This window comes from Haemaphysalis longicornis, unplaced genomic scaffold (assembly GCF_048455015.1).
Source record: "Haemaphysalis longicornis isolate Haplotype H1 unplaced genomic scaffold, Haemaphysalis longicornis Haplotype H1 scaffold_632, whole genome shotgun sequence".
NCBI classification, from domain to species: Eukaryota; Metazoa; Arthropoda; class Arachnida; order Ixodida; family Ixodidae; genus Haemaphysalis; species Haemaphysalis longicornis.
Genome location: NW_027526412.1, coordinates 1 through 26,160, shown reverse-complemented (window position 1 = coordinate 26,160; position 26,160 = coordinate 1). Strand labels below are relative to the sequence as shown.

General features: G+C 46.0%; 1 protein-coding gene and 1 pseudogene across 2 annotated transcripts; one reads left to right on the top strand and one right to left on the bottom strand.

The window, feature by feature from the left end:
* Window positions 1–11,419: 11,419 nt before the first annotated feature.
* LOC144144161 (BEN domain-containing protein 5-like) lies at window positions 11,420–15,077 on the bottom strand. Its single transcript, XM_077675533.1, has 8 exons — window positions 14,752–15,077; window positions 14,064–14,161; window positions 13,653–13,986; window positions 13,303–13,487; window positions 12,769–12,907; window positions 12,608–12,682; window positions 12,289–12,409; window positions 11,420–11,545 (listed from the first exon to the last, which is right to left on the bottom strand). Exons 1-8 carry the CDS (start codon window positions 14,927–14,929, stop codon window positions 11,530–11,532), a joined length of 1,146 nt encoding a protein of 381 aa, XP_077531659.1. The 5' UTR covers window positions 14,930–15,077; the 3' UTR covers window positions 11,420–11,529.
* Window positions 15,078–20,297, top strand: LOC144144160 (uncharacterized; annotated as a pseudogene). Its single transcript, XR_013317174.1, has 3 exons — window positions 15,078–15,535; window positions 15,843–16,040; window positions 16,425–20,297. The product of XR_013317174.1 is annotated as an uncharacterized LOC144144160 (transcript).
* Window positions 20,298–26,160: the final 5,863 nt, after the last annotated feature.

Sequence of the window (26,160 nt, the reverse complement as noted above, 5' to 3'; positions counted from 1 at the left end):
CCGTGTAGCAGCACCCGATCCGGATTGAGCCCGGTGGGATCGACTCAATTGCGATTCAAAGTGCCCGTGTGACAGGGGTATCATTTTTTTTCAGATGGAAGGCTAGAAGAGAAAGAGCGCCCCCCTCGGTCCCCTACTGAGCCCTGCCAGCCTGCCAGCGCAGCTACAGGGCCATTTCCACCTGCCCTTGTCCGTCCCTCTACCTCCACCTGCCCTGTCCTCAACCTGCCCTGTCCTCGGCCTGCCCGTCCCTCTACCTCGGCTTGCACTTCCCTCCGCATGCCTTCCCCTCCCCCTGCCCACCCATCCACCTCAGCCTGCCCTCCATTTAACCCTCCTTCCACCTCCAGCTGCTCTTCCCTCCCTCGGCCTTTGCCTCCCTCTGCCCTTCCGTCACAAGCTCCTCCACAGCCTGCTGTTCTATCAAGGAGCAGTGGGAATGTGCAACATGACCCTGGTGTGCCCATGGAAGACCTGGTGAGTTGGAGATTGAGGGATTAGAATTTCAGAGTTGGTATTGGTTATCGCTAAACTTTTTAATTGCGTGTTGTCATCACAAGTTGAGTGGTTTGATTGATTGATGAATTTGGTTTGTGACAGGACTATAGGTTGCTGGTGTGGGAAGAGGTGGATAGGGGAGGGGATGGGCAACCGGTTACTAAATCCCACATGCCAGATTGATGGCAACACTGAACTGGGCTAGTGTGACTGGGTGCTGAGGGTGCACCAGTGTGCCCCTACGCACAGCTTCAATATCAGAATGTGGAAAAACACTATTTTGTAGCTTAGCAGATCAAGAGTTTGGCAGTGCAGAAAGGGATACTGCATGTTGGCTTTGCAAACTGGAGTGTCAAAATTCGCATAGCTTATACGGGGAGGTGCAGTGGTGTTTCCCTAGGCTCCTATGTGCACTGGCATTCAGGTCACCCTAATATCATCCTTCTGTTTTAGGGCCCTCAATGCTTTGCAGGGTTTAAACTGAGGCTGTACATATGTCCGAAGGCCTGGTGTTTAAATGACCTCCCCACTCCACATAAGTGCTTTTTTTAATTGTTTAAAATTTTTTTTTGCAGCACTGCAATATGCAGCATTCTACCAAAGTTTTTCAATTGGTGTGAAAAAAAAATTATTAAATTTCACATCTCCCGACCCCCCTTCCCCTTGTTCTAAAAATGTCCACGCTTCGAAAATTTCTGGGGAGCCATGTAAGCCACACAACTAACAAGTTTAGTTCCAGGAAACAAGGTGGAGGGATGGGGAACGAAATGTATGGGGCTCAACTTGCAAAGGGTTGGAGCTGGCAAAAGCATCTTAAGAGGATTTTATGTAATGCTGTAGGTATAGAACAGGTGGAATAAAGATGAGCTTATATTAGTAAAAATTTGGGAAGCACAGTCACCTTTGTGAATCGCGGTTGTCTTGTGTAGTGTCAACCACCATACATTTTTTCATGATCAGTGTAGCTTGCGAGGCCTTCATTTGAACGCATGCTGTGCACGTGTTGTGTGTGTTCAGCGGCAAGTTTTTTGCATTTGTTTGTGAATTTAACTTGTCTTGATTTTCGTGCAGACTGACATGTTCTTGTGGTTTGTTATACTCCTTTTAGGTTGACATAGGGCAGGGTGTCAAAATTCGGCGGGAAGTGTGGACCCGAATCGAAAGGCAGCCAAAAGACTCCCTGTACGTGAAGGAGCTTCTGGTGGCGATCTGGGAGCCATCAACTTTGTTAAACCGGTCTCTTTTTGGTAAGGGGCTGTTTGTGGTGTTCATTTTGTCACCTTGATATGAACATTATCACTTCACTTTTTTAGGCAAACACAGCCCTCGCTTCCCAGGTCGCCCCAGGAAAGACGCACTCACTCCAAAAAAGGTGGAAGTGTTGCGCGGTAAGTGCACTGACAAGAATTATAACTTCTCTGACAGCTTGTGAAATGCTACACTGCTTGCTCCCGATAGTATAGTCATCCCGCATGGTACAAGCTTCATTTGTAGCCAGGCCTTCATCCAGCAGTAAACCTAAATAGGCAGATTATGGTGATTTTCACAGGGCCTAAGTTTCTCAGAAAAAGCCGGTTTGCTCTTTCTTGCACAGGTTACCAAATGTTTGAGGTTTAACTTTGTAGGACCATTGAACTTAATTTTGCTATAATTTTCAATGCTTGCAGCTATTACACTTCATAAAGCTTTTGTTAAAGGTCAACTAAACGAACATTTTGCGTTTTTTTTACGTGCAGTAGATACCACTACGTCAACTGGCATATGAGTGGTAGGCCTGTGAGATGACTTAATTGGTGCGAATTAAAATAGTTTAAAATGGCTCCAAAATTTTTAAAAATAAAAGTACGAAAATTAAATAACCTCAAAGACCGGACCAACCTCGGTATTCTGCAGGAAAGATAACCCTCTTAGTGACTTCTCCTAAACTAAAGTGTGCCAAAAATGTGAAAGGCAGAGAGGATATGGGAAAAAAGAAAGTCCTAAAGAGAGGAAAGGGTAAACTGCTGTCAGCCTTTAACGAGTGTTGCTGTTGGATCGGTTTTTATAAAAAAAGAAAGTCACTTAACGGTATTTCGTGTTACAGTGATCGTGTAAAAACGTGACAGTGTTACAGTTGCAAGTTGCAGAAAAGAGTAACTAGTGACCGATAACGCATTACTATTAACTGGTTGCCACCGCAGTGGCTCAGTGGCTATGGGATTGCAGTACTGAGCACAAGGTGGCTGGTTCGATTCCTGGCCGCGGCGGCCGCTTTTCTGATGGAGGCAGAAAGCAAAAACGCCTGCGTGTTCGAGTTTTAGGTGCGCGTTAAAGATCCCCAGGCGGTCGAAATTAATCAGGAGCCCTCCACTACGGCGCGCCTCATCGCCTGCATTGCTGCAGCGCGTTCAACCCCACAAAGGATGAAGTGCCCAAGACTGCTTCTAAGTCGCTTCAGTCTTGCCATTATGGCCACTGTTCTCAGTTTCAGCTTCAAAATTGATGATATTTGTGGGCGGCTTGTGGTATGCGTGCACATAATTCAGCTTTCATATTTTGTATCTTGGAGTTTTTTTAGGCACACTGATGAAAATGGTTTCAGAGGTCAAAGTTTTTCTGCAGTTGACTGTCAATTCTAATTTACAGCCAAACAAGAGACTTGTGTCTGTTTGGGTGAACTTTTGTGCGCAAATGAATATGCATTGCAAGTTGCAACAAAAGGTATATGCTATACTCAAATTTTACAACCATACTAGCAGTGTGCACTGTGAAATGCTGCATTACTGCAGTCACATTTTGCGAAGAATATGTTTAAAAGGAAACATCCTTGTTTGCTATCTAATTGTGACTTACTTTATCTCTGTAAAATGCAGACTGCTATATGGAGGGCCTCAAGAGAAAGGGAACTCTCCCGGGGAGTGAGTTGTTCGACCTGGCGGTGAAAAACGTCAACGGATACATCATTCAGAAGCTTGCCGACAACGAGAAGATGGCAAAAAGGTATGCTGAATGGGCTATCGAGATTAATTTTGTGGAAAAATTCATGATGAGCACAAAAGAGAGACCACAATGAAAAGTGGGACATTGCTAGTTTTTATGGAACCTTCACAAGCTTTGTGGACTGCCATTTCTCTTGAGCTGTATTTTTAAAGAGACACTAAAGGGTAAAAACAAGTTGACTTGCATCAATACATTACAGTGCTGAGAATCTAAACACGCCATTCTCGCAACCGGCAGGTGTTGAATAAGGCAGAAAATGCCAGAAACAGGAAAACAGGCGACAATGTCCCAACATTTTCGGGTACTATGGCTTGTGATGTCACATAAGTTGAGAACGGCAAGAGCTCATTGGAGAAGCATCTGTAAATGTGCTTTTCTTCGAATAAACTGTTCTGAAGTTGTTGAGCTCGTGAAATAAGCGCCACTCAAAACTTTAAATGAGCTCAACGTATCTAAAAAATGCATACTACAGCTTTTATATGCTGCTCTTTGTTACGCAACAACTACATCACAAAAAAATGAAAGGGAAGTGGGGGAGGGAAATGCCAGATTTGTTTGCTTATTTCTCAGTGACTAATGCATTGTTGCTCGTCGAACAAAAGCCAAGAGAGCTGCGAAACGTCTGAGCTTTCAGTAAAAACAAAGATTTATTCATCCTTTACTGTCTCTTTAGGGAGGCCCTGTGGAAAATTTTTGTCAAAGTAGGAAAGTCGCGCCACATCTGTAGAAAACATCGCGATTGACTGCAATACAATTTTTATGTATGGTTAGTGCCAACAGTCAAGAAATGAGAAATAGTTTGGCACAGTGAGCATTTAAATGCACTTTGGGTAGCCTGTTTCCCAGGCAGCACAGAATGTCTAGAAAACGTCGTATTCATGGATTAAACGTCAGAAAGGGATTTTAGACAGGAGAAGACGGCTTCTAGAAGTCAATAATTACAAGGATAAGATCCCTCCGAAAACTGCGTCTTTAAAACGTATTTTTACAACTGCTTTAAGCAGTTGTTCTTCTGGCTTTCTTGTAGCCGTCCGTAAAATCCCATGCCAATACTTTTGTCGAGGGTATAGTGCCTTAACGCGCCATTTTTCATAGCCTCGTGTGACTGAGAAGGCGGTGGGAGAGAATTCACGTAAAAGCTTTGCTCTTGCTTAGCATACCTAGCAATAATCTCTAAAGCAGCAGGAAACGGTTTTTGCTGGTTGTTTGACAACTTCTAACAAACTTTTTTTTACTATTCTTACATCGCACAGGGAAGCTGGCAGCAGGGGAGCACTGCCACGTGACCATGAAGATAATGACGGAACAGGACTGCCGACTCATTGCGAGGATGATTAGGCCGGGCAATTGGCTTATTCATCGGAGGAGTACTAGTCTAGAAAATAAAATGTTCATTGTGCAGTAAGTTTGCTGTCATTTTTCAGGGTTCAACGAAAAAGGCACTGCACACGCACAGACCTAGCCAAAGGGTTGGAATGCTACATTTGGTTGGCAGCCAAGTGGAGGTAACGAAGGGCTATTTGAAGCCATGAAAAGGAAGGACCCATTGGGGGCCCATTGGGTGACCCATTAGGGGACCCATTGGGTGACCTATTGGGATCCAATAGATCGGCCAATGGGTCAGCCAATTGGTCGGCCAATGGGTCGGTCAATTGGTCGGCCAATGGGTTGGCCAATTGGTCGGCCAATGGGTGCCTAAAACATCATTGGCCGGCCAATGGGGAGACCAATTGGCTGACCAATTGGTTGGCCAATTGGTTGGCCAATGGTTTTTTTCGGCTGGGTCCCCTCAAACCAGCTGAAGCGAGAGACGATCATTCTGCCGCTAACCAGCACGATGGTTCCTAGGTTGGCAACTTGGAGGAAGTGGTGCGCTCGATTATTCGGATGCCCCAACCGAGCTCTGCTCATGGTGCAGCCACAGTGGAGCAATAGTGCAGCCACGGTGCCGCTTCGGAGCAGAGATGGTGATTCGGCAAGTCGGCATGCATACACTCCGGTGGCGTGGACCGCAACGGAGTGGTTTCCCGCACTGCTGCAAACAAGCGTAATGGAATTACTTCATGTGTATCGCTTGTAGAAAACTAGCGATTGACTTTCGGCCACTCGTGACAAGATGCACAAACGAGTCTATTCTTTTCTGCGCTCGCGGCGAAGCGTTTTATTATTGTGCGGCCTTGTATTTAGGGCTACTGCAGTGGAGTAGCGCTACTCAAAACTGCATCAGCGTAAGTTTAAACAACTTGCCGTTTGGGATTTTCGCAGCGGGTTTCTCTTTGTTTTTGTTTTTTGTTCTTTTTTTTTTATTCCGCGTGACGGTATTGAAAATAAAGCCCTTTCATATTGCTCTTATCCACCGCCTGAGTGGCCGGGAATGTGGTGCTGATGTCGGCAATGAAAAGCGGCTCAGGTGGAATTTGGAAGAAAAGGGGATCTCACGCCATGCGTTGCTGAAAAGGGCTGAAAACATTATTTCATCAGGGCAGGCTTTATTAGCAGAAGGCAACTCTGCCTTTAGCCACACCCTCTCCGAGCTGAACGAACTTAATAAGAAGGCAAGCAAGAAGCAATAGTATGGTGTGATGTGTGTGAAGTGCAATATTTTCTGTCTAAATATTGTCGAGCCGGACCCTCCGAGCTGGATGAACTGAACGAAACGGCAAGAAGCAACAAATCAGTGCAATATGTTTGAGATAGTGAAATAGTTTTATTGTAAATAAAATGGACCCCCTTTTGGTATCAGTAAGTTTTTGTAATGATTACTTGGTGTTTTTTTAAGTTAAAGAAACGCTTGTCATCTGCTTCACTTGCAGCGGTGCCTAAAGGCTGTGGGGGGCACACATTTTTGGTGCTTTAGTTACCAGCTTCAGAGTCTACAACTGTGGGGAAGTACCGTAAAAACCCACGTATAATACGAACCCGAATATAATACGAGGTAATATTTTAGGGATGCAAAATTGGAGAAAAAAAATTTATTGGTTCATATCCTCGCGGCGCGGTGTTAGTTTACCCGCGCGGTGTTCACGCTCGTATCACACAAGTGAGGATAAGTCCCCGCAGTTCAATCACTGTCATGCGTGGCCTGTCAATCACTGTTTACGTGGCCCCGACATACTCGTACTCCACTGCTGAGAACTTCCCAAAGCGTGATTCACAAGAGCGCATGCGTGTTGCCGAACCAAACGCTTATCCATAAACAAAGAAATGGGTGGCTAGCACTGGCTAGGGCTAGAATTGGATAGCCACGTAGCAACGAAGCCAAGCCGCAGCCCCGAGCAATACCGAAACCATAACATGAAGCGGAACGTTGGAATTTTTGTTGTAATTTTAGTTTGAATCCGCATATAGTACGAGGCTGATATCTAGGACGCTAATATTTAGAAAAAAAACCTCGTATTATACGCGAGCATTTACGGTAATTAGCGTTGCCTGAATGGTTGCCAGCCTTCTTTATCTCCAGATAAATGAAGCTGCAACATAAGTTTTGTGCTGCTCCCAAGCTGCTCCAAAATCAAGCTCTGGTACAATAGTGCTCCAAAATAACATTTTTTCAGCTCCAAAAATTGCTCCAATAGTTCGAATGGCTGGATCACCCCTGGAGGAGGAAAGCCAGCGCTGTCGCTTCGTTAAAGAGCATGGTGCCTCAAGCGTTGCCGGTGGCAAGTTGCGGACCTACTATCGCTGCCACAGGTCAGGAACGGCTGCGCCCAGGAGAGGCAAAGGAATTCGTTTGATGAAAAGTCAAGGATCCTGTAAGTCTGGCAAGATCTGTCTAGCCTCTATAACTGCTACCACAAATGCTGACGGCACTCCTGGAGCTTCTGTTGAAGTGTATCAAAAGCACCACTATATGGGCACGACAGAGATGTTAATCACTTGATGATGACCGCTGCTGAAAGAGCGGAAATAGCAGAAGAGCTTGCAAAAGGTGTGTCTATAAACACAATTTTGGATAGGATCAGCGCAACCATCTTTGTTGGAGATGATTTAACACCTTTACAGGCAACAGAGCGCATACAGCTGCACAACATTAGTCGTGAATTCAACCTTTTTGCTCCAGAACGGTGCCATCCTGACGACGCAACAAGCGTGCACATGTGGGTGGAAGCCATGAAGGCCCAAGATGAGCCAGTTGTCCGGCTGTATAAGCAGCAGGGAGAGCAGTGGAAAGATGACAGTTTCAGCAAGGAAGATTTTGCGCTAGCATTAATGACAGAGCTACAGGAAGAGATGCTAAACAAATATGGGTCTGGCATTGTGTGCGTCGATTCCACTCATGGAACTAACATTTATGACTTCCAGCTAACCACGCTTCTAGTTTTAGATGAGTGTAAGAAAGGTGTGCCCGTAGTTTATTTGATAAGCAACAGAACAAATGCGAAAACGCTGAAGGCCTTTTTTGAAAGTCTGAAGCTAGCCACAGGAGCCATCACATCGGACGTCTTCATGTCCGATGATGCCATAGAATATTACGACGCATGGAAATCTGTCATGGGACAGCCAGAACACAGGCTTCTTTGCACTTGGCATGTGGACAAGAACTGGAGGGAGAAGATCCACAGCCTTATCCCAGGTAATGAGCTTCAAGCAGTTGTTTACAAAGCCGTTCGTGTTCTCATGGCGTGCACTGATCAAGATGAGTTCCAGAGCCTCCTGCAGGGTTTCATAGCCTTGAAAGAAAATGAGCCTGCCTTGGAAGATTTCATGCAGTACTTTAGTAGGTACTACGCAGCTCCAGGTCGCCTGCAACTCTGGCCTTATTGCTATAGACTTCAGAATGGTGTGAACACCAACATGCATCTCGAGAGGATGCATAGAACTTTGAAGCACGATGTGATGAAAGGCGAAAAGAACCGTCGTGTAGACAGGCTAATTTCTGCTCTGATGACAATGACGTATAGGAATATCAGGAACAGGGCCATTGCCATTCTAAAGGGTCGGAGGACTCAGAAAATGAGCAAAATCCTGAACAGCCACGAAGCTGCAAAGAAGTTCACTAGCAGTGTACAACCAAATGAGGATGGAACATGGAGCGTGTCTTCCCAGGTGAACCCAGATGTCTTCTACACTGTTTCGAAAGTAGCTGAAGAAGTCTGCTGTCCCCTCAAATGTGACGAATGCAAGTGTGCACATGTATGCTTGCAGTTGTGATGAACACCTCATCCACTTCACTGTCTGCAAACACATTCATGCTGTGCTCATAGCAAGTAAGGCTGCAAGAACAGATGATGAGAATGTGCAGGACCTGCCTAACAGTGTATCCAAAGAACATGAGGCAAAGCGGGTGCTTGACAGCATAGCAACAACAAAGGCATCTACCAGTGTAGAACCCGCCGTTGCATTTAAAATAAAGCTGGATGCATACGCAGCATGCTATGCATCTTCAACATCTGCAGAAACCCAAGAGAAGATGATCAAGCTTTTGGACCATGGATTGGAAATGTGGGAAAAGGACCATAATGTTTCCAAGGTTTCAGATCTGCCAAAAGAACCAGCGAACAAGAAGATTATGCAGCAGCCTAGGTTTTACTCCACAAAAAAGCGCAGGCTGGCAGCCCCATCTAGTAGCCTTTCGAAGACAACTGAGCATCAGAAAGAAATACTGAAGAAGCAAATTATGGATGGCGACTTGGCAAGTGATGTGATAAGCACATCATCAGGGCATGAATACTGTTGTTATTGGCGTTTGTGCAAAAGGGCAAGAGTGGCAACGTTTCGGTGGCAGCTTTTAATAGGTCGTTTGCTGGTCATGTTCTCCTACCCAAGCAGCTGCCACGTCTCTACGTCTAACTTAAGGCATGCAGCCGCGTGTCCATGGCGTGGATGGTACATGTGTTAGAGCACCAGAGGTGCCTCCGAGCGTGGTCATGTGGGCTGCTGCTAAGTATTTTAACTTAAGGTATGCAGCCGCGTGGCCATGGCTTGGATGGTGCATGTGTTAGAGCACCAGAGGTGCCTCCGAGCGTGGCCATGTGGGCTGCTGGCAAGTATTTGTATTGGCCTCGAGGACATACCGTGGCGCCACCTATGAGTGACGTCACTTGTAGGACGCCGAATCGTGTTGTCGTCTGCTACAACACATTTCCCGTGCGTATGCGGAAGCTTGTTTTTTTGTTGTGGCCACCGTCTCGCCCCCTCCTTGTGGATTTGATGCAAATTACCAAAAAAGTTGTCTGTAAACCAAACAATTCGAGCAAGCAATCAGCAACTCGCTTGTTCCCGGCGACACCGCCGCGTTTAGGTACCATCGCGACCCACAGCTACGCAGCCAGCTAACGCCAAGGACGATGCAACTGATGCCGAGAAAAGTACGCTGTAAATTCATTATGAAATACTTGTGTCGGTACATGTGTGTGCAAGGAAACACCTTGTAACAGTGACGGAAACGCGTCGCTCAATTATGATCTCGCCACGCGAACTTCTCGTATTGCCTGGTAAATGAATGACTACGCGAGAACGGTGATCGGATTGCTTCGCCGCACATGCTTAAAAGTATTGTTATGGTCTGCAGTTTGGCTTAATCAGTGCCTATTTCCCCTACGATGTTTTTATAGTCATGCCCGGATTTGATTAACGATTACTGCCGTAGCGTGTACTCTGCACGGCTAGAGTGTTTACTTTCGCGACTTGTCCGCAATGTATGAACGGTATGAACTCGAGTTTTTAACGCCTTCGCGCGGGTCTGAACAAGGCTATATTTAGTTTTCGTTAGGTGTTCGGCGTGGTAATTTATAATTGCAGCGTGTTTTGTATGCTTAAAGTGAGCCGGCCTTTCTCAAGCATAAATTTCGAAACTCACGACTGCTCACAGAAGGCGAGCCTGCGTACGAGGCGAAACACGTCATTAATGATTTCGGGTAATTGGGGAGATTTAGAATGGAGAACCGAGCGTTGGGGGCCCCCAAGAAGTTAGAGGAACCCAAACGCAACACGCGCGTGCGCGACGGGAGGGCCTTCTACAACAGCTCGCAGCCGGCTTCGGATGCACGTAATCGGATGTTGAGAACTTTAGGCTTGGCGTCGCAGAATATATTTCATCGCCGTTAGAGTTGCGAGTGACAGCCCCGAACAAAACGTTTCACCGCGCTGGAAACTTTGTAAGCGCGGTGATTTCCGCTGAAGCGATCGACGATCAAGATACCTGCACGGCCTCGGCCGATTTTTGCGCGCAAGCATAGCCATCCTTCGGCCGCTCGCCTCACCGGCGTGAACGGGCCGGCGCTGCCGGGACCGACCTCCGCGGCCGGTCGGCGTAAATCGCGGCAGATATTTGAGCATCGCTTTGAAAACCACAGCTGATGACACTACCTATCAGAATTTTTCATCACACTAACATCCACTTTCACCAATCTGTAACTTCTTTGTTGCTGTTGCTGCCGCGAGCTGCGTCGGTTCGAGCCGCACCGTCGGCCGTGCGGGCAGGCACGGCGGGAGCGTGTGCTTCAGCGAGCAGTTAACGCTTCACGATTTCCTGCTTTATACATTTCTTGCAAACAAGGGAAATCTAGAAACTTCACTGGGCGATCGTCGTAGTCCACATTGTTGATCGGGGAAACAAGCCGCTGCTTACGCTTCGGTCGCATACGTACCCAGTCAAGAAAAACAATTGCAACCAATTGTAAAATTACCAATTCTGTACACCAGTTGTGTTTTAGTATCCAATTGAAACCTATTGGGCCAAACCAATTGCTTCCAACAAGTTGAACCAATTGTGTTTTCCAACAAGTTGAACCAATTGTGTTGGTCTTTCAATTGTGTTCAATAGGTATTGTTTCAGATTGCGTTCAATGGGAATCACCAGTTCAAACCAATAGTCTAGTAAACCGTGGCGACTGAAGTAATTCTAAAATGGCATATGCTGGCAGTAAAGCAGTTCAATCAAGTACGCATGAAAGCAAGAGCTGCCTGCACCTGCTTCTGTAAAAACGCAACACAAGGCACATACCTTTACACACATTTATTCACTTGAAAAGAAAAAAGGAAAGCAACATCGCAAGCTTAACGCAAGTTGCTTGAAACATGGTAGGTCGCTGCTCCAACAGGGGCTTGGCCTCACTTCATCTCGAGCCTGCACAACAAGAAGAAATGCAGCAAAAGTATATTGAATAGTGATTTGTGTTGAAAATGTAGTACAGAATGGAGCTGCAGGTGCTTCAACAGCCAGCTAGATCTGCGTGCGATACAATCCCTTTTGAAGGAGTAGCTACAAAAATGCCTAGTATGCAATTTGCCTCTTGAAGGTGCTTGCAGGTGCAGCCATCAAACATTACTACAAGGACGTAGTTAAAAAAATATACCACGTGCCATGGTGTCAACATGCCACGAAATTTCAGATGAGGTGTTCTAGAACAGGACAGACCCTCTGCCACCAAAACTCGCAAGTGGCAGAAGTATGAAGTGGTCAGGCCTGTGTTGCTAGAAAAGAGAACAGCCGCTAAGAACCAGAAGACCAAGGGCACGGAAAAAATTTCAAAAAATCCTGGTAGGACTTGTGGCACTTTTGCATTCCATTTTGCCAGCTTCACCTTTGCTGGCCCCTTGCTACTGGATGCTGGCCCCTTACTACTGGATGCGAGGAGGTAAGAAGCTTTCAATGTACCTAGCAATATTGAGGTACAAGTATAAATTCAAGTTTTAAGCAACTGTCCCAAATGTTTCAGCTGCCTGCATCCTTTCAAAAGGCATCAATGCCCAACTGTGCACTAGTTTCATTGCAAGGTTTAGTACATTTTGTCAGCTACAGCTGTATGCACCCCACGGCTCCGAACTAACCAAAATTAAGAAAAACATCACGAGAAACCAGAGACTTACTTCCTGGCAGTCCTCTCAACATCTGCGATCTTCTCCACGAGGAAGTGGTTCACTTGTTTAAGCATTGCAGGCATCACCTCAGGGGGGACACCTCTCTGTTGGAGCCGCTGCTTGTAGCAGTCTATAGAAGTGAAAGACAAAAAAAAAATGCACAAGTCAAGAATGGTTCTATACAACTATAACAAGGCAGCTTTAAACGCACTGCAAATTTCCACCAGTCTCTTCAAAATCTTGCTTGCTCGCCACAAGGTGCGGACAACAGAAATACTCAAGAAAGTTCGCCCAAAAGCAGCTTGAAGGAAGTTGTAATGATAGTTACCTCGAATCACGGCCAGCTTCCACGGTGTCAAGGCCTGTTTTTTGGGACGGTCTGGGAAGCGGGGGCAAGGTCTGCCTGCAAGGGAGGAAGGAATGTTTATGTGGAACAGAAATTGGAAGTGGAGAATCGCGATAAAAACAAAAATGGGTATAGGTTAATACCGTTCAGAGATCGACTCTTCAGTACCGCTGGATCCCAGACCGTCACCAGGAGGTCCTTGACGAAGAGGGAATCCTTTTCCCTTGTTTGAATCCGCTGCCAAGCCCCACACGGAACGAGCAGGCCTTTACCAATGTCCACCTGGGTGAAAAGCAAGCCAGATGAAACAACTAGAAAACAAGTGGAATTCCAGCACGTGCCTTCAGACTATTGCAGAACGAAATGAAATACTAACATGTACAAAGACACACAACTAGTAAAGAATACATTTCTTAAACACTTATATTCCTGGGCAGTTACTTGTGCACCATGTGTGTCAATTGTGCTCATGACATAACACAAGCAGAAACTATTCCCGGTACTACCGAGTGTATGAACACATTTAAAGTAGAGCAAGTTCACTGTCAGTTGCACATAGCACAAATTCCTTGCTCTATTTCACACTTAAGAAAATGCATGTCCAGAATACCCAACACGGTCAGGCAAATTTCCCCGTAGATCGAGTTGTACTCTGTACAAAGCATTAACAAACTTGCCTTTCTTTCTGGGGCAGTGGGCAGAATTGGTAGCAGCTGGCCTTCAGGTTGAGGGAGTGGGTCAGCAGGTTCCGGGAGTGCGTCGGCAGGCTGAGGCAGCGGGCCAGGTTGCAGGAGCGCGTCGGCAGGCTGGGGAAGCGGGCTTGCGGGTTGTTGTGGTGGCCTTCGTGTTGTGGAAGGTCCATCTGAGAAAAAACGGAATTTTACACGAATCTGAAGAATTTCCAGCATAAATGGGTAAAAAAATGTGTCGAGGAAAAAACTCGAGCCAGAAATTGTTTATACAGTTCTTGAGGAGAATGACATGCACCTTTTTCACTTGTGTAGTAGGTGCACAGAGTAGTACATACCTGTATCATCACCCCCAACAAGCCGCCACTGAATGCGTCTGTTCAGCCGCCGAAGCTCATCTAATTCTTGGCCTTGTGTTACCAATGTCCCGCGGAGGTGGAGGATTTGAGCTTTTAAACCTTCCATGTCTTCTAACTCCTGGGCTTGCTTGGCCACTAGCTGATGGAGCTGGGCGCACTCCTCTTTGGCTTTCGCCAATTCATCTTTGGCTTTCGCCAATTCGTCGTGAGAGGCTGTGTTTTTGGGCCTGTTGTTCAGGCCAAGAGCCCTTTTTTTTTTGGCCAGGATGTCGAGTAAGTCCTCGCGAGGAGATTCTTTTTTTCTTTTTGGTCCCTGCGAAAATACATGCACCTTCTATAATGGCTGCATTATTCACAGCAATGAAGAAAGTCTATACACAGAATACGTACCTCAACTATCTCGTCATCCGAGTCACTATCGCTTGAGGGGAGGCGTCTGACGCGCACGCGTCTGCCTGCAATTTTTGCTTTTAAGCGTGCTTCCGAATCTGGAAAGGCATGAGTAACACGCATAAAATGGTCATCGGATGCTGGAGAACATCACTGAAAGCAAATATGTCCTTAGAGCGAATTAGAAGTAAAGCCAGAAAAAAAAGCGACTCTATGCACGTTCCCTAGTTCAGAAAGCCTGGAGCAAAGCCCAGTCGCTTACAGGAAAGTAAAAGTGACTACGCTTCCGATTTCACATGAGTTCACAATCGCAAAGGCTATTCAATTCACACGACAGTGTGTAGCGAAATGTATATGCGTTTACAGACTTGCTAGGACGGTGATAGCCGATTAATCATGCAGTCCGAAAATCTGCGCAACAAAGATCACTGATATTTTGTTACGCTGCTCAAATAACCCTCGTTCACCGGCTGCACTTCAGTGATTGTATCTCCTAGAAAACTGCGAACCCTTCTTTTACATCTGCGCATGGGCACACAATGCACAAAGAGCAAACAGCGCAGTTCATACATGCCGCTCAGTGCAGAAAGCATGCAGCACGTGGCCAGCATCTAGAAGTGAACTTTGAATGCCGTACAGACGATAGGGATAGCAAATAAGGAGTAACACTTTAACAGCACCCACTCACCCGCTACCAGAAGAATCCTGGACCGGTAGTAGTCTGATGCGCCGGAGTCGTCGGTCCATTTTGTATTGTAGAAGGTGCCTTCAAAGTCATCTTCCGGATTAAATCCCTTAATGTCGTCCACCTCTACAATCGCGAAACGCTTGTCGTCCTCATATCTAACATAGGCGTGCGTGATCATGGTGCCTTCACGGAAACGTAGCTTCCGAACAGTCTGCCGAGTATAAAATTCCTCGGCATGCTTCGCGTGTTTATATACACGGAGGAAGCCATGTTGATGCGACCATTTCAGTTCCCATTGTTGCCTCCCAGTCGCACCAGTGCGCTGTTTCGGGCTGAAAATGAAGTGAGCAAGTGATCGTTCTTACTAAAACTTACATTAAATGTAATTTTTTGTACTTTATATGTTTTAAGTTTTGCGAAGTGAATAGAGCATATTGAAAGTTGATAATAATGTTTCGGGCATACATACTAAATACGCAGCATCGGCGAACCACTGGTCACAGAAAAAAAAAAAAACAAAATGGCGTCTGTTTGGATCGGGGCATGTGATTACGGTCGAGCTTCCTTCCGTGCTTACTTCCCCGTCAGAGTTGTGGCTTAATTGTTTGCGCAGTTGGTTACAGGTGCGCACTCTTGCTGTGGGCCCACGCTTGCTTAAACTGTCATGGATGGGAAACAAAAAAGAAGAAAACGCGGAAAGTACAAAGCGTACCTAAATCCAGGTAATTCATTCCGCGTGCCGAAGCAAACACTCTCATCTGAACGACGGAGACTCTGCAATGCTGTAAGTTATTTCATCTCAAAGCTTTTATGCTGTAGTGTCCAGTAATTCACAATGATTACGAAAGCGTCGCTTTGTGAGCCGATCCGCGCGCCGTGTCAGGGAGCGATGCGGACACGGTCGGGAGTATGTAAAGTCGGTGCAAAGAAAACAAGCGGGTCAGTTGATGATGATTTGGCTGTAATCAGAAATGTGCCTTGTGTGCGGTTCGTACTCTCGCCCGTGTAACTGCTTCGTACGTGACACGGCGCGCTGACTACACCACGTGTCGGCGCCCTTTCTTGATGGTGACTGCGGCTATTTTCTGCAGGAACACTCGCCTGCCGTGGCCCACAGCGATGGAAGTGATGAGAATGACGCTCGTGCTGAAGACGCGAATGTGCGGGAGAAACACTCGCCTGCCGTGGCCCACAGGGATGGAAGTGGAAGTGATGAGAATGACGCTCGTGCTGAAGACGCGAATGTGCGGGAGAATGTTGAGGCAGTTGCTGTGCCGGAGACTTCCAGTGTAAGGACATGTTACACAACTTAAAAAGTATCCGTAAATAATTCGAGGTTTTATATCATACGATGACCGCACTGTTCCAGTTGTAATCTCCATAAATATCGATACTAGCGTCTACATTTGCTAGCTTGGCGCATTTCAATGATAGATTGGTTAAAGTGATTTCCAGTACTATTCATAACCCTTTCATGGCTGATAATCTCTGAAGTGTTGTGTAACGATTGCCTCGATCTAATTGAATTTCTCTTATTGGAGAATAGGCAAGTTTAGTGGTAAGTGGCACCCAGTAACTGTAGTGGTGAGCGCATTCACCACTACTTGTGTTGCTTGCAGTAGGAACTAGTTGCTTAGTGAAACCAAATTTGATATGTAAATTTTTATCCACAGGGCATTTTGAATGACCAGCCAGTGACTGGATGTGAACAAGTGCCTCACCACCCCACTGAACCAAGCCATTTGACTACAGCGGCAACAGACAGAGATGATGTGCCATCCCAACCTCATGCCACTGTCACACCAGATTCTTCTCGCATGGAGTCAAGGCTTGGTGAACTTTTCGATAACATTATCACAGAAAAGGTAGTTGTCTCAAAAGGTGACATGTTGCTCATGGTTCTAAAACATGCTCTAAAAAACAAATTGTCTTTGACAGCTCTTACGAGCCTAATGGAAATGATTAACTTGTTTTTTAGCAGTCCAGTTCTCCCGCACTCCAAGTATATGCTTGGTAAGGTACTTGAAGGTGGTGGCACAAAAATGATTTTTCATTTTTACTGTCCAGCTTGTCACACCACAGTCATTCAGCTGAAACAAGGCAGCTCTGTTGAGTGTTCAAAGTGTCATCGTGCACTCAATGCTTCCTCAATAGGGGACTCTTCATTTTTTGTTTTGCTAGATGTACCGTCGCAACTACAGAAAGTATTGAAAGGGTGTAACATCCTTGATGTTACGAAGCCCCTCAACCAAAACAACTGTCTGTCAGACATCTGTGACGGTGAACTGTACAGAAAGTTTGTTGCATCAACAGCAGAAGTCGGGCATAGAATAAGCTTTACTCTGAATGCTGATGGCACTCCGCTCTTTCGATCAAGTGGCACAGGAATCTGGCCTATACAGCTTCAAGTAAATGAGGTTCCTGCTGCAGAGAGAGGGAAAAAGCTTGTCCTAGCTGCGCTCTGGTTTGGAAAAAAAAACCAGACATGGCTCTTTTTCAGGGAGCATTTGTTAATGCTATGAATGACTTGTCCGAGAAAGGCTTCATGCTTGAGCACGAAGGGGCACAAAGAAACTTCAAAGCGTTCTGCATATGTTGCGCAGTTGATTCAGTAGCCAGAGCGCCTATGCAAGGCACTAAACAGTTTAACAGCTACCAAGGCTGCAATTGGTGCCTTCAAGTAGGAAAGAGGGTTGCGAAGTCTATGAAATACTTGGTGCAGTTGGAGGAGCCCATGGAAAGGACTGAAGAGCAGATGATTTTAGATATGGAGGCTGCTGTGACAACGAATGAGCCAGTGAATGGTGTAGCGACTGCCTCACCTCTAGTAAACTTGCAGCAATTTCACATAGTCTGGGGCTTCGTCCCCGACTACATGCATTGTGTTCTACTTGGAGTGGCAAGGCAGTTTCTAGAAATCTGGCTGAGTGACCCCAGTTGCAAATCTCTCACTAAGCGGGAGGCATTGATCAGTGGAAGGCTAGTGGGAATTTCACCACCACGAGAAGTAAAGCGAATGCCTAGGCCCGCCAAAGAACGGAAATGGTGGAAGGCCAAAGAGTGGGAAAATTGGCTGCTGTACTACAGTGTACCAGTGCTTGAGGGGATCCTAGACAGGTCCAAAATTGAGCATTGGGCTTGCCTTGTTGAGGCACTGCACATAATGTTGGGACGGACTTTGACAGTCGCAGGCATTGCCCGGGCAGAAGAACTACTGCTAGATTTTCATGTACGTGCTCAGTTGTTGTACAAGAAAAGGTGCATGACATATAACATGCATCAGCTGACCCACCTTCTTAAGAGCGTGCGTCAGTGGGGGCCACTTTGGGCACACTCGGCCTTCCCTTTTGAAGCAGGGAATGGCGGCTTGAAAGATGCCGTCAAAGCTGCAAATGGGATCCCTCACCAAATCTGTAGAGTTATACAGATGGAAGGAGTGACTGAGGAGCTTTTAGAGCTAGCTGACCAGCCAAAAGTTCTACAGTTTTGTGCTTCGCTAGACACTCACATCACTCAAAAAACACTGCAAGTATCAGGTGGCATCCGTTTCTTCGGCCGTGGGGTTCCGTACGCACTGCCAAGTAGCTGTGATGAACAGCTTCTCAATTGTGTGCAGTATGCTCGCATGCTAAACGGAAAGGTTGTTTTAACCAGCAGCAAATATGCCGAAGGAAAAACTACTAATAGTTCAGTAGTTCAACTGCATGATCATTCTTATGCAGTCATAGAGAATATAGTCTGCTCAAACAATGCAACAGCGCATATTATAGTGAAGCGTCTGCAGTGCATGCCTGTGAAGTATGCTTCTGTGAGGATGAAACACCTGCTGAAGGTTGTGCGAGAAGCAAAAACTGTGAGAGTTCTGCCGCCTTCAGACATTTTGACGGTTTGCGTGTGCATGAAGGTTGGTAAAAAAAGGTATGTGTCCCCTGTACCAAGCTGCTTCACGATGTAACGATGTATTTTTGAATGAATGTGCACACTGGTATTGTGCAGAGGAAAACGTCTTTAGTCTAGTGTGGACTGTCTTAACTGTTGTAATTGTTGGAAACGTCAAAATGGCGGACGCGGTATTCAGCCGTCTATGGCTGCTCGCGGTCAGCCAATTTTATCACTTTTAATTGTTATCATTCGTAGCTTTCAGAGTTTTTCTTTTTGTTTTAGCCTTTCAAGTGTTATAGCGAGTACTTGACTGAAATCCAAGGTGGCAGAGGCAAATTAAAACGTGCCTCAACCGGAATCTCGTTATTCGTTTCTTGGTGCGACTTCGTTAAATTGGAAGTGGCACATGAAATTACTTCGTAAAATCGAGATTAAAATACATGCATTTAGAAAATTGTTCGTTAAAGGAGCACTGACACCAATTTTCAGCGTTAATATTATTGCACAGTTCGCTTCCTTCACTCAACAGAATACCCTGGCTGAAATATGAGCAGCCTGCGACGCGAAGAACATAGTTGAATTGGATCGCGTTTATCGCGCCGACGGAGCAGCGCGCGGAGCGGCACTCAGCAAATGGACATCAGCGTGACATCACTCCAGGAGAGGAAAAAAATGACGCGCAGCGCTCGCCAAAAACTTGTGACGTCACTTCACGCGCGCGGCCCCACGAGCGGCGAGCGGGCGCAACACCCTCTCAAGCGGGCGCCTGTGACGTCCGCACAAAGCGGTGAGGTCAAACCGGGAGGCTGCCATATGCGCCGTTCGGGATGAAAGCGCGGGAATTTGAAACAAACGATTTTCAGGCCGTTCAATGTAATTAACTATCCCGCGCTGAAGTATTTGAAGTGCTGTTGCAGGTTCGCCAGACCAGTAAGCATCGATAAAAGCAATAAAAGCGTAACATAAAATTTTCGTGTCAGTGCTCCTTTAAAAATTTGAAAAAATTCGTTATGTCACGAATTTCGTTAGATCGGGGTTCGTTATATCGAGGTTAAACTGTATTATGCCTTGTGTACATTTTGTTCAAACATTTGTGGTCGTATTGTTTAAACTTTTGTGGAACTACTTGGCTGTAATGTTTGTATATATTATGCTTTATATACATTTTTTTTTCAACTTTGGTTGAATTAGTTGTCATGTCCATGTGTTGTGTATATATATGCTTCATATACATTAACTTATTCTGCCAGTGGCATACGAATTGTGTTTGCATGCTGCACGCGATGTGAAGAACCTTCCTACATTTGTGCTTGTGTACAAAATCATAATTTGTTGTGTGTGTATATCTTGTAACTCAGTATGTGTGAATGAGTGTCAGTTTCTTGAAATACATTTTTTACTACCAGTTGTGAACCTACGCTGTTGGACCCTCATTCATTCCCTAGGAGCATCTCTACATGTGTCCCTTCAAAAACTGATATGTGGCATTTACTAGGAAATAATTAAGTGTGTAAATAGTCTTCAACCGTTGTAAAGAGTCTGCATGCGGAATATTGGTTTTTACACAAGTCAAATAATAAATATAATTGCTGCAACAGTTGCTGTTCTCTAAAGCCATGTTCTGGAAACAAATTGCTGGTGTTGATACTGTTATGCAATAAATATGAAGCATTCAACACTGTGCATTCGGTCAGACTTGTATTTGCATTTACGAAACATTCACTTGGCAACATTTAAATAGCATGGAGGAATGGTGAAGACACGCTTATTAGTGTGGGCAGGGGGGATGACAAACTAAATTCTTGATGCTAGGATGCCCAGGTGAGTATATCCATCTAGGAGTGTCCCCCCATTACAAGGGGCAGCCGCCAAGCCATTATCATAATTAAAAAGTGATTGCACACACTTCCAGTTGCAAATGTATAAAAATATGTAATATGCTTGTGCTATGTGGCAATTTCAATTGGTAGATGAATGGTGGAAACCGGAAAACCTGTGTCAAGATTTTGGTGCATGTTAAAGATCCCCAGGTGGTCGAAATTGGGTACTCCAGTTGGAACAAAAAAAAACCAATCGCTTCCAATTGAGGCACACTTCACCACAGTTAGAACAAAACATACAATTTGATTTGAAAAAGTGCTCGTGTTCACAACTAGATGCCCAAACTGAAATGTGAAATTCCTGTTTTTAGCTAATGGATCTCACTTGGTCACAGTTGGGCACCACAATTGTCATCACGAATTCAGTTGCCTGCAAGTGGTGCTCATTCGATCACAATTGGTTAAGCCTGTTGGAATAAAAATTTTTAATTTCTAGCAATTGGACTTCCCCTCGTGACAATTGGAAACAACTGAACACAATTACACCAGTTGAAAAACCTAATTGGTTGCAATTGTTTTTTTTGACTGGGTAGTACACCACCACGCTCATGGTGGTTGCGGATAATCTACCACAGTTGATACGGTTATAAAGTCCCCATGAGGTCGAACTGCTCTTGACGCACTGAGAATTAACTTCAAACGAAGGAAATTAACACGAAAATACTTTTAGAACGCGCTTCCTAAGCGAAGTGGCGAAGTGTCACGCGCTGCAAGCCAATACGCTGCAAGATAGGAACGGTGATCCTACAAGTGACGTCAAAACGATCGCAGCGCCGGCCTCTCCAGTGGTGGGCCTCGCGGCCAATATAGTGTTAAATAATGCTGAGGCTGACGCGTGGTAAGCCACTGCATGGGCTCGGATGGACACAAGAGGTGCCTTCTTCTTGCCGAGGGCTGCTAGTGAGCATCTGTATATAGTGTAAATATGTATATACTGTAAATATGTATATACTGTAAATATGCATGCATTTTCTCTATGTATTCAGCACGCAGAATGTATTTTGCATCTACCGTGTCAATTCACATGTGCCACCTCTTTACACCCCCTTCTCTTCCCCTCCCCCCCACACCTTCGGGTCTTCCCATGGTGAGGCTGCAGTGTTATGCTGCATCTGGCAGTGAGCCAGAACATTTTTCTCTCAGCAGAGCCTGCCTGCTAGAGAGCGCGTCTCCCAGGTGGCGGACAGGGAGGCTCCTATCAAGGAGGCGGGCTAGTATTAGCAGATTTCAACCAGCACAACATATACTTCGTTTAAAAAGCTCAGCCTGCACATTCCTGTTTGGTAAAAGATGGCAGTATCATTAATAATAAATGAGTTGGGATTATGGTATGCACTACAGTTGCATTCAAATTGCATGTCATCCCGCACTGGTAATCTTTGGACTAAAAACTGGACTGGGTGGTTCATCTACGTTGGCCCAAGCACATGCTTGGGCCAACCTAGATGAACCACCCAGTCCAGTTTTCAAGCAACTCAAGCCCATGCCTCTGCTTGGTAGGAGTGGTGCTTGCACCCGCGGACCAACAGGTGACGCGACAATGAAAGCTAGTTCTATATCATGCTTATGTGTGTGCATGCCGTCCGTCTACTTAGCCTGTCTCGGAGCTGAAAGTGTGTCTCTGGACTGCCTGTATGTTTTCTTACACACCTTATCCAGTGCCAGTTTCCCCGGGATGGTGCATACCCAACCCTGCCTGAGCCCGTTAAGCTCCAGAGGACTTCCACCCTGGGCCACGGCCCACAATGGCCCACCCGGTGCTGCAGCCCCGTCCACTCGCGCTTCGGTAGCATGCTGCCATGGGTTCTTTTTGGATAGCCAGGGGGGGGGGGGGAATGGGGAGGGATTCGGTGCTGCTACAATTGACCACGGCTAAACTAGCAGTGCTAGAAGAGGCCAACTGTGGGGACAGATACTCCTGTACAACAGAAAATACATGCTTTTGCTTACAGTTTAATCTTTAAAAAAGCAACACCTGGGCCACGAAGCACAGCTTAGTGGAGGGCTACGGACTAATTTAGACAACCTGGGGCTATTTAATGTGCACCGTAATCTTGACACAACGGCACCATCGTATTTTGCCTATTCATTCCCTGCAATTACAGCCTGGCAGTCCTCAGTTACTGCATGCTGCAACCCTCCTTAGCTTGTCATGCTGCCAAAGCATGCTACAAAAGAACTCGTGGCCTGCTCAGACTGACATTTGGAATTCGCTACCGTTGACGGATGTGAAGGCTCACTTACAGCCTCTGTACATTTTCTTTCGCTCGCTAGGAGACCACATTCAGAGGCGCTACAAAAATTTCAGTGCCTTGGAATGTCGCCACTTTTGCCTGCAGTTGGATGTGCACTACCCCCGCCCCCTCCCCAAACATGTGCTAGGCTTTTTTTGCGAGCTGAGAACACTCATTTATTACCTGTCAGTCGAACTACCTAAAATGCAGTCCTGCAGAGTATGGTCACTCATGTTGTATGTGTTTCGTTTTTCTGTATTCAGCAAGTTCCTGTTGTCATGAAGATGCTCCATCCCCATTGCCTGCTGCACCTGTTACTGGACAAGTCACTGGTGCTCCAAGAAATTTCATTTTGAGCTGTGAATGCAACACTGAGGGAGCTGAAGACATGTTGAGAAATGTGTCGCCTGGGCTGCAGTTGGTGTTTCCCTTATTGCTTGAGATGTGCTCTAATAGGAGTGTTGCCACACTACCTTGGCAATGGGGCCTACACTGTATTCATACTAATCCAAATAAACATGATTTACCTGGAAAGTTTGCTTCAGAGACATCTCTTTGCTAAAGACAGCAATATAGGCCAGGGTGGGAAATGGGAACTATTGAGTGCATGGTGGAGGCTGCCACGAGCACACCTCATTTGAGACTAGCAACAGTACCGCTTGATTATGAACTTCTGCAACTTAACTTTCCACATGGTGGTTCGTTGTGCACCTGCAGCATTCCAATAAAAATGGCATTCATGAAGAAATGCGAGGATATTCAAGGTCTTTCACAGCTGTGTCGATTTTTGAGCACCACAATGGGAACCTTGATAGAGCCAACATTTCAACAAGAGGAATCCCCTTCAGATAACTCCAGTTGTCAAAGCAATGATTCAACAACTGTTCCTAATGGTGTGTTGATAGATAAGCACTTTGTGTGTTACAAATTTTTTTTATTCGCTAATGATCAACCAAACAATCGGGTCGTCCTAACGTGGTAGCCTTATGGTTAATTTTATTTATTCAGAAACTTTGACGCTTATCAAGGGTGTGTGCAATGCAGTGGTTTGTAAGTGTTTAGAGAACCATCATGAAACCCAGTAAAAGGCAACAAACCTCAAGACATCAGAGATCAAGCCGCTTGTTTTCAAGCAAAAGGAGCTTACATAGTAGCCCCCTAACTTTGCGGCATCCTAAATGGTAGAATGCAGCGCACATGAACAGGTAACGGAATAATGTCTCTTAGCAGAATGGCTTGGTGCAGGTTAGCTGCCATGGCCATTTTGAGTCACGATGACGAATATTTGTGCATAATCAGCCTCCTACTGTCCACTGCACCACAAAGGCCCCTCCCACAGACTTCAAATGCATGCTCTGTCATCTGAATCCATTCCTTTCTCTGCAGTGGCAAGAGTACAGTACAGACAATATTCATGCAGCAAGCATGAATAAAATTGCCCAACGAAGTATTTGTGCCAAAGCAGCAGCAAAGCCTAGAATTATGACGGGGGTCAAAAACACGCAGCAACTACATTTAATTGCAGAATGCGTGAGCTTTCCGAGATGCCAATGTAAACAGCCCTAAAGCTCTGATGCAGAACAGCAGCAAGTAGAGAGCTATTTTAAAGCTAATAATGAGGATGTCGTGCAATGAAGTGTGCCTGTCTCGTACGAAGATATGCACTGCTATTCTTGAATCCTAATTTTAGAGGACTCCTTGCAAAATTGCTAGCCATAATTACTTTGGTTCAGGTTAGCTGATGCTTAAGAGTATACATAGCAGAAATATAGCATGCAAGCAGAAATGATGTGTTAAGCAGACACAGCCATGCAGCATTGAGTAAATGGAAGCAAGTGTGGCATCTTCTGTGAAAATCAGTGGTTGCCGAAAGAAACAATGTGGCATGGCTATTAGCAGCAAATTTCCCTAGGGCAGAGGACACGCTGAGGCTTGATTGATTGTAAGGTTTAACGCGCCGACACAACGCAGGCAATGAGGCGCGCCGTAGTGGAGGGCTCCGGATTAATTTTGACCACCTGGGGATCTTTATCGTGCGCCAAAATCTTGCACACACGGGCGTTCTTGCTTTTCGCCTCCATCAGAAAAGTGGCCGCCGCGGCCGGGAATCGAACCCGCGACTTTTTGCTCAGCAGCGCCACGCCTTAGCCACTGAGCCACCGCGGCGGGTGGCACTGAGGCTTCAACTGGGTGGAACAAACCATTTCTGATTCGTGTTTGGGAGAAGGTGTACATGCAAGTCGAGAATTTCGAAATTAAGAGCATATAAAAAGAAAGTGCAACTCTCGGCCTAGGGCAAGCACAAATCATGGCTGCCTGTACTGCAATGAATGTACAAGTAGTTTTCTCCACCACCTATTCACCAAGTAGGGTTTTATGCTGACCATACCACTAGAGAGAGCAGGTTACGGGGTGAGAAGGGTTGGCTGCAGCGAATCCCGCATGGCAGGCAAATATGTGGCCCCGAAAAGGCCCGTTTTAGCAAGCCGATGGTCTTCGGTGGTGCCTTGTTGCACCTCAGGATGGCGAGCAGTACTGCAGGCAGTCGTTCCTCTCGTGGCCCTTGGCTCCACAGAGGACACAGCGGGAGAAGGTGTACTTGGCACCAGGTGCAGCTCGGTCTGGCGAGAGAATGCCCCGCCCGTACCGCCTGGCCAGCGCCTTCACAAGGATCGCGGACATCTCGTCGATGCCACGATCCCTCGACACGTGGTATCCATCCGCAGCAAACAGGGACCGCTTCGGCTGTTTGGTCGCGTTCAGGAAACGGTGCTGCGCACAAATTCAACAACAAAGCAAGCAGACTGTCAGGGCAAATGCAAGCACACTTCACAGTACAGATATTTAATGTTTGGTAACAACCGGACTCGCGAAGAAATGCGAAGCAGGCATCGGTTCACTACTAAGTTCTTTTTAAACCATGTATGCAAACATTTAGTGTGCCTCTGCCATAAATATGTTCTTTTTATGCCCCTGCTACACTATGTTTTGAAATGACATTCGGCTCAAATGAGATTCCAGCGAAATAAGCACCAAAAGAGACATTTGGGATTTCAAATGCCATTTCTAGCAGTCTCGAACGCAGCGTCTTCGATTGGCAATAAAAATATAATACTTCCGTACGTAAAACAAACAAAATATTTTTGCTTGTGGAACTTTGTTCACTGCTGATTTACTTAAAATATGAAACAGACATATTTAATTTTAATACTCGAAAAACCAGTGGGTCAGTCGCAAAAAAAAAAGCACGCAAGACAGCCGCCACAGAGTAAAAACTGGTGCCTCTTCTAATTTGACATCATTTTACTGCCTTAGACTGCTCCTAAATTTGATCGTTGTATTATTTATTGGGCTGCGTCTGCTGCAACCCGGGGCTTCCGAGCCGATTCCCTCCGAACTGGCTGCTGCGCCCC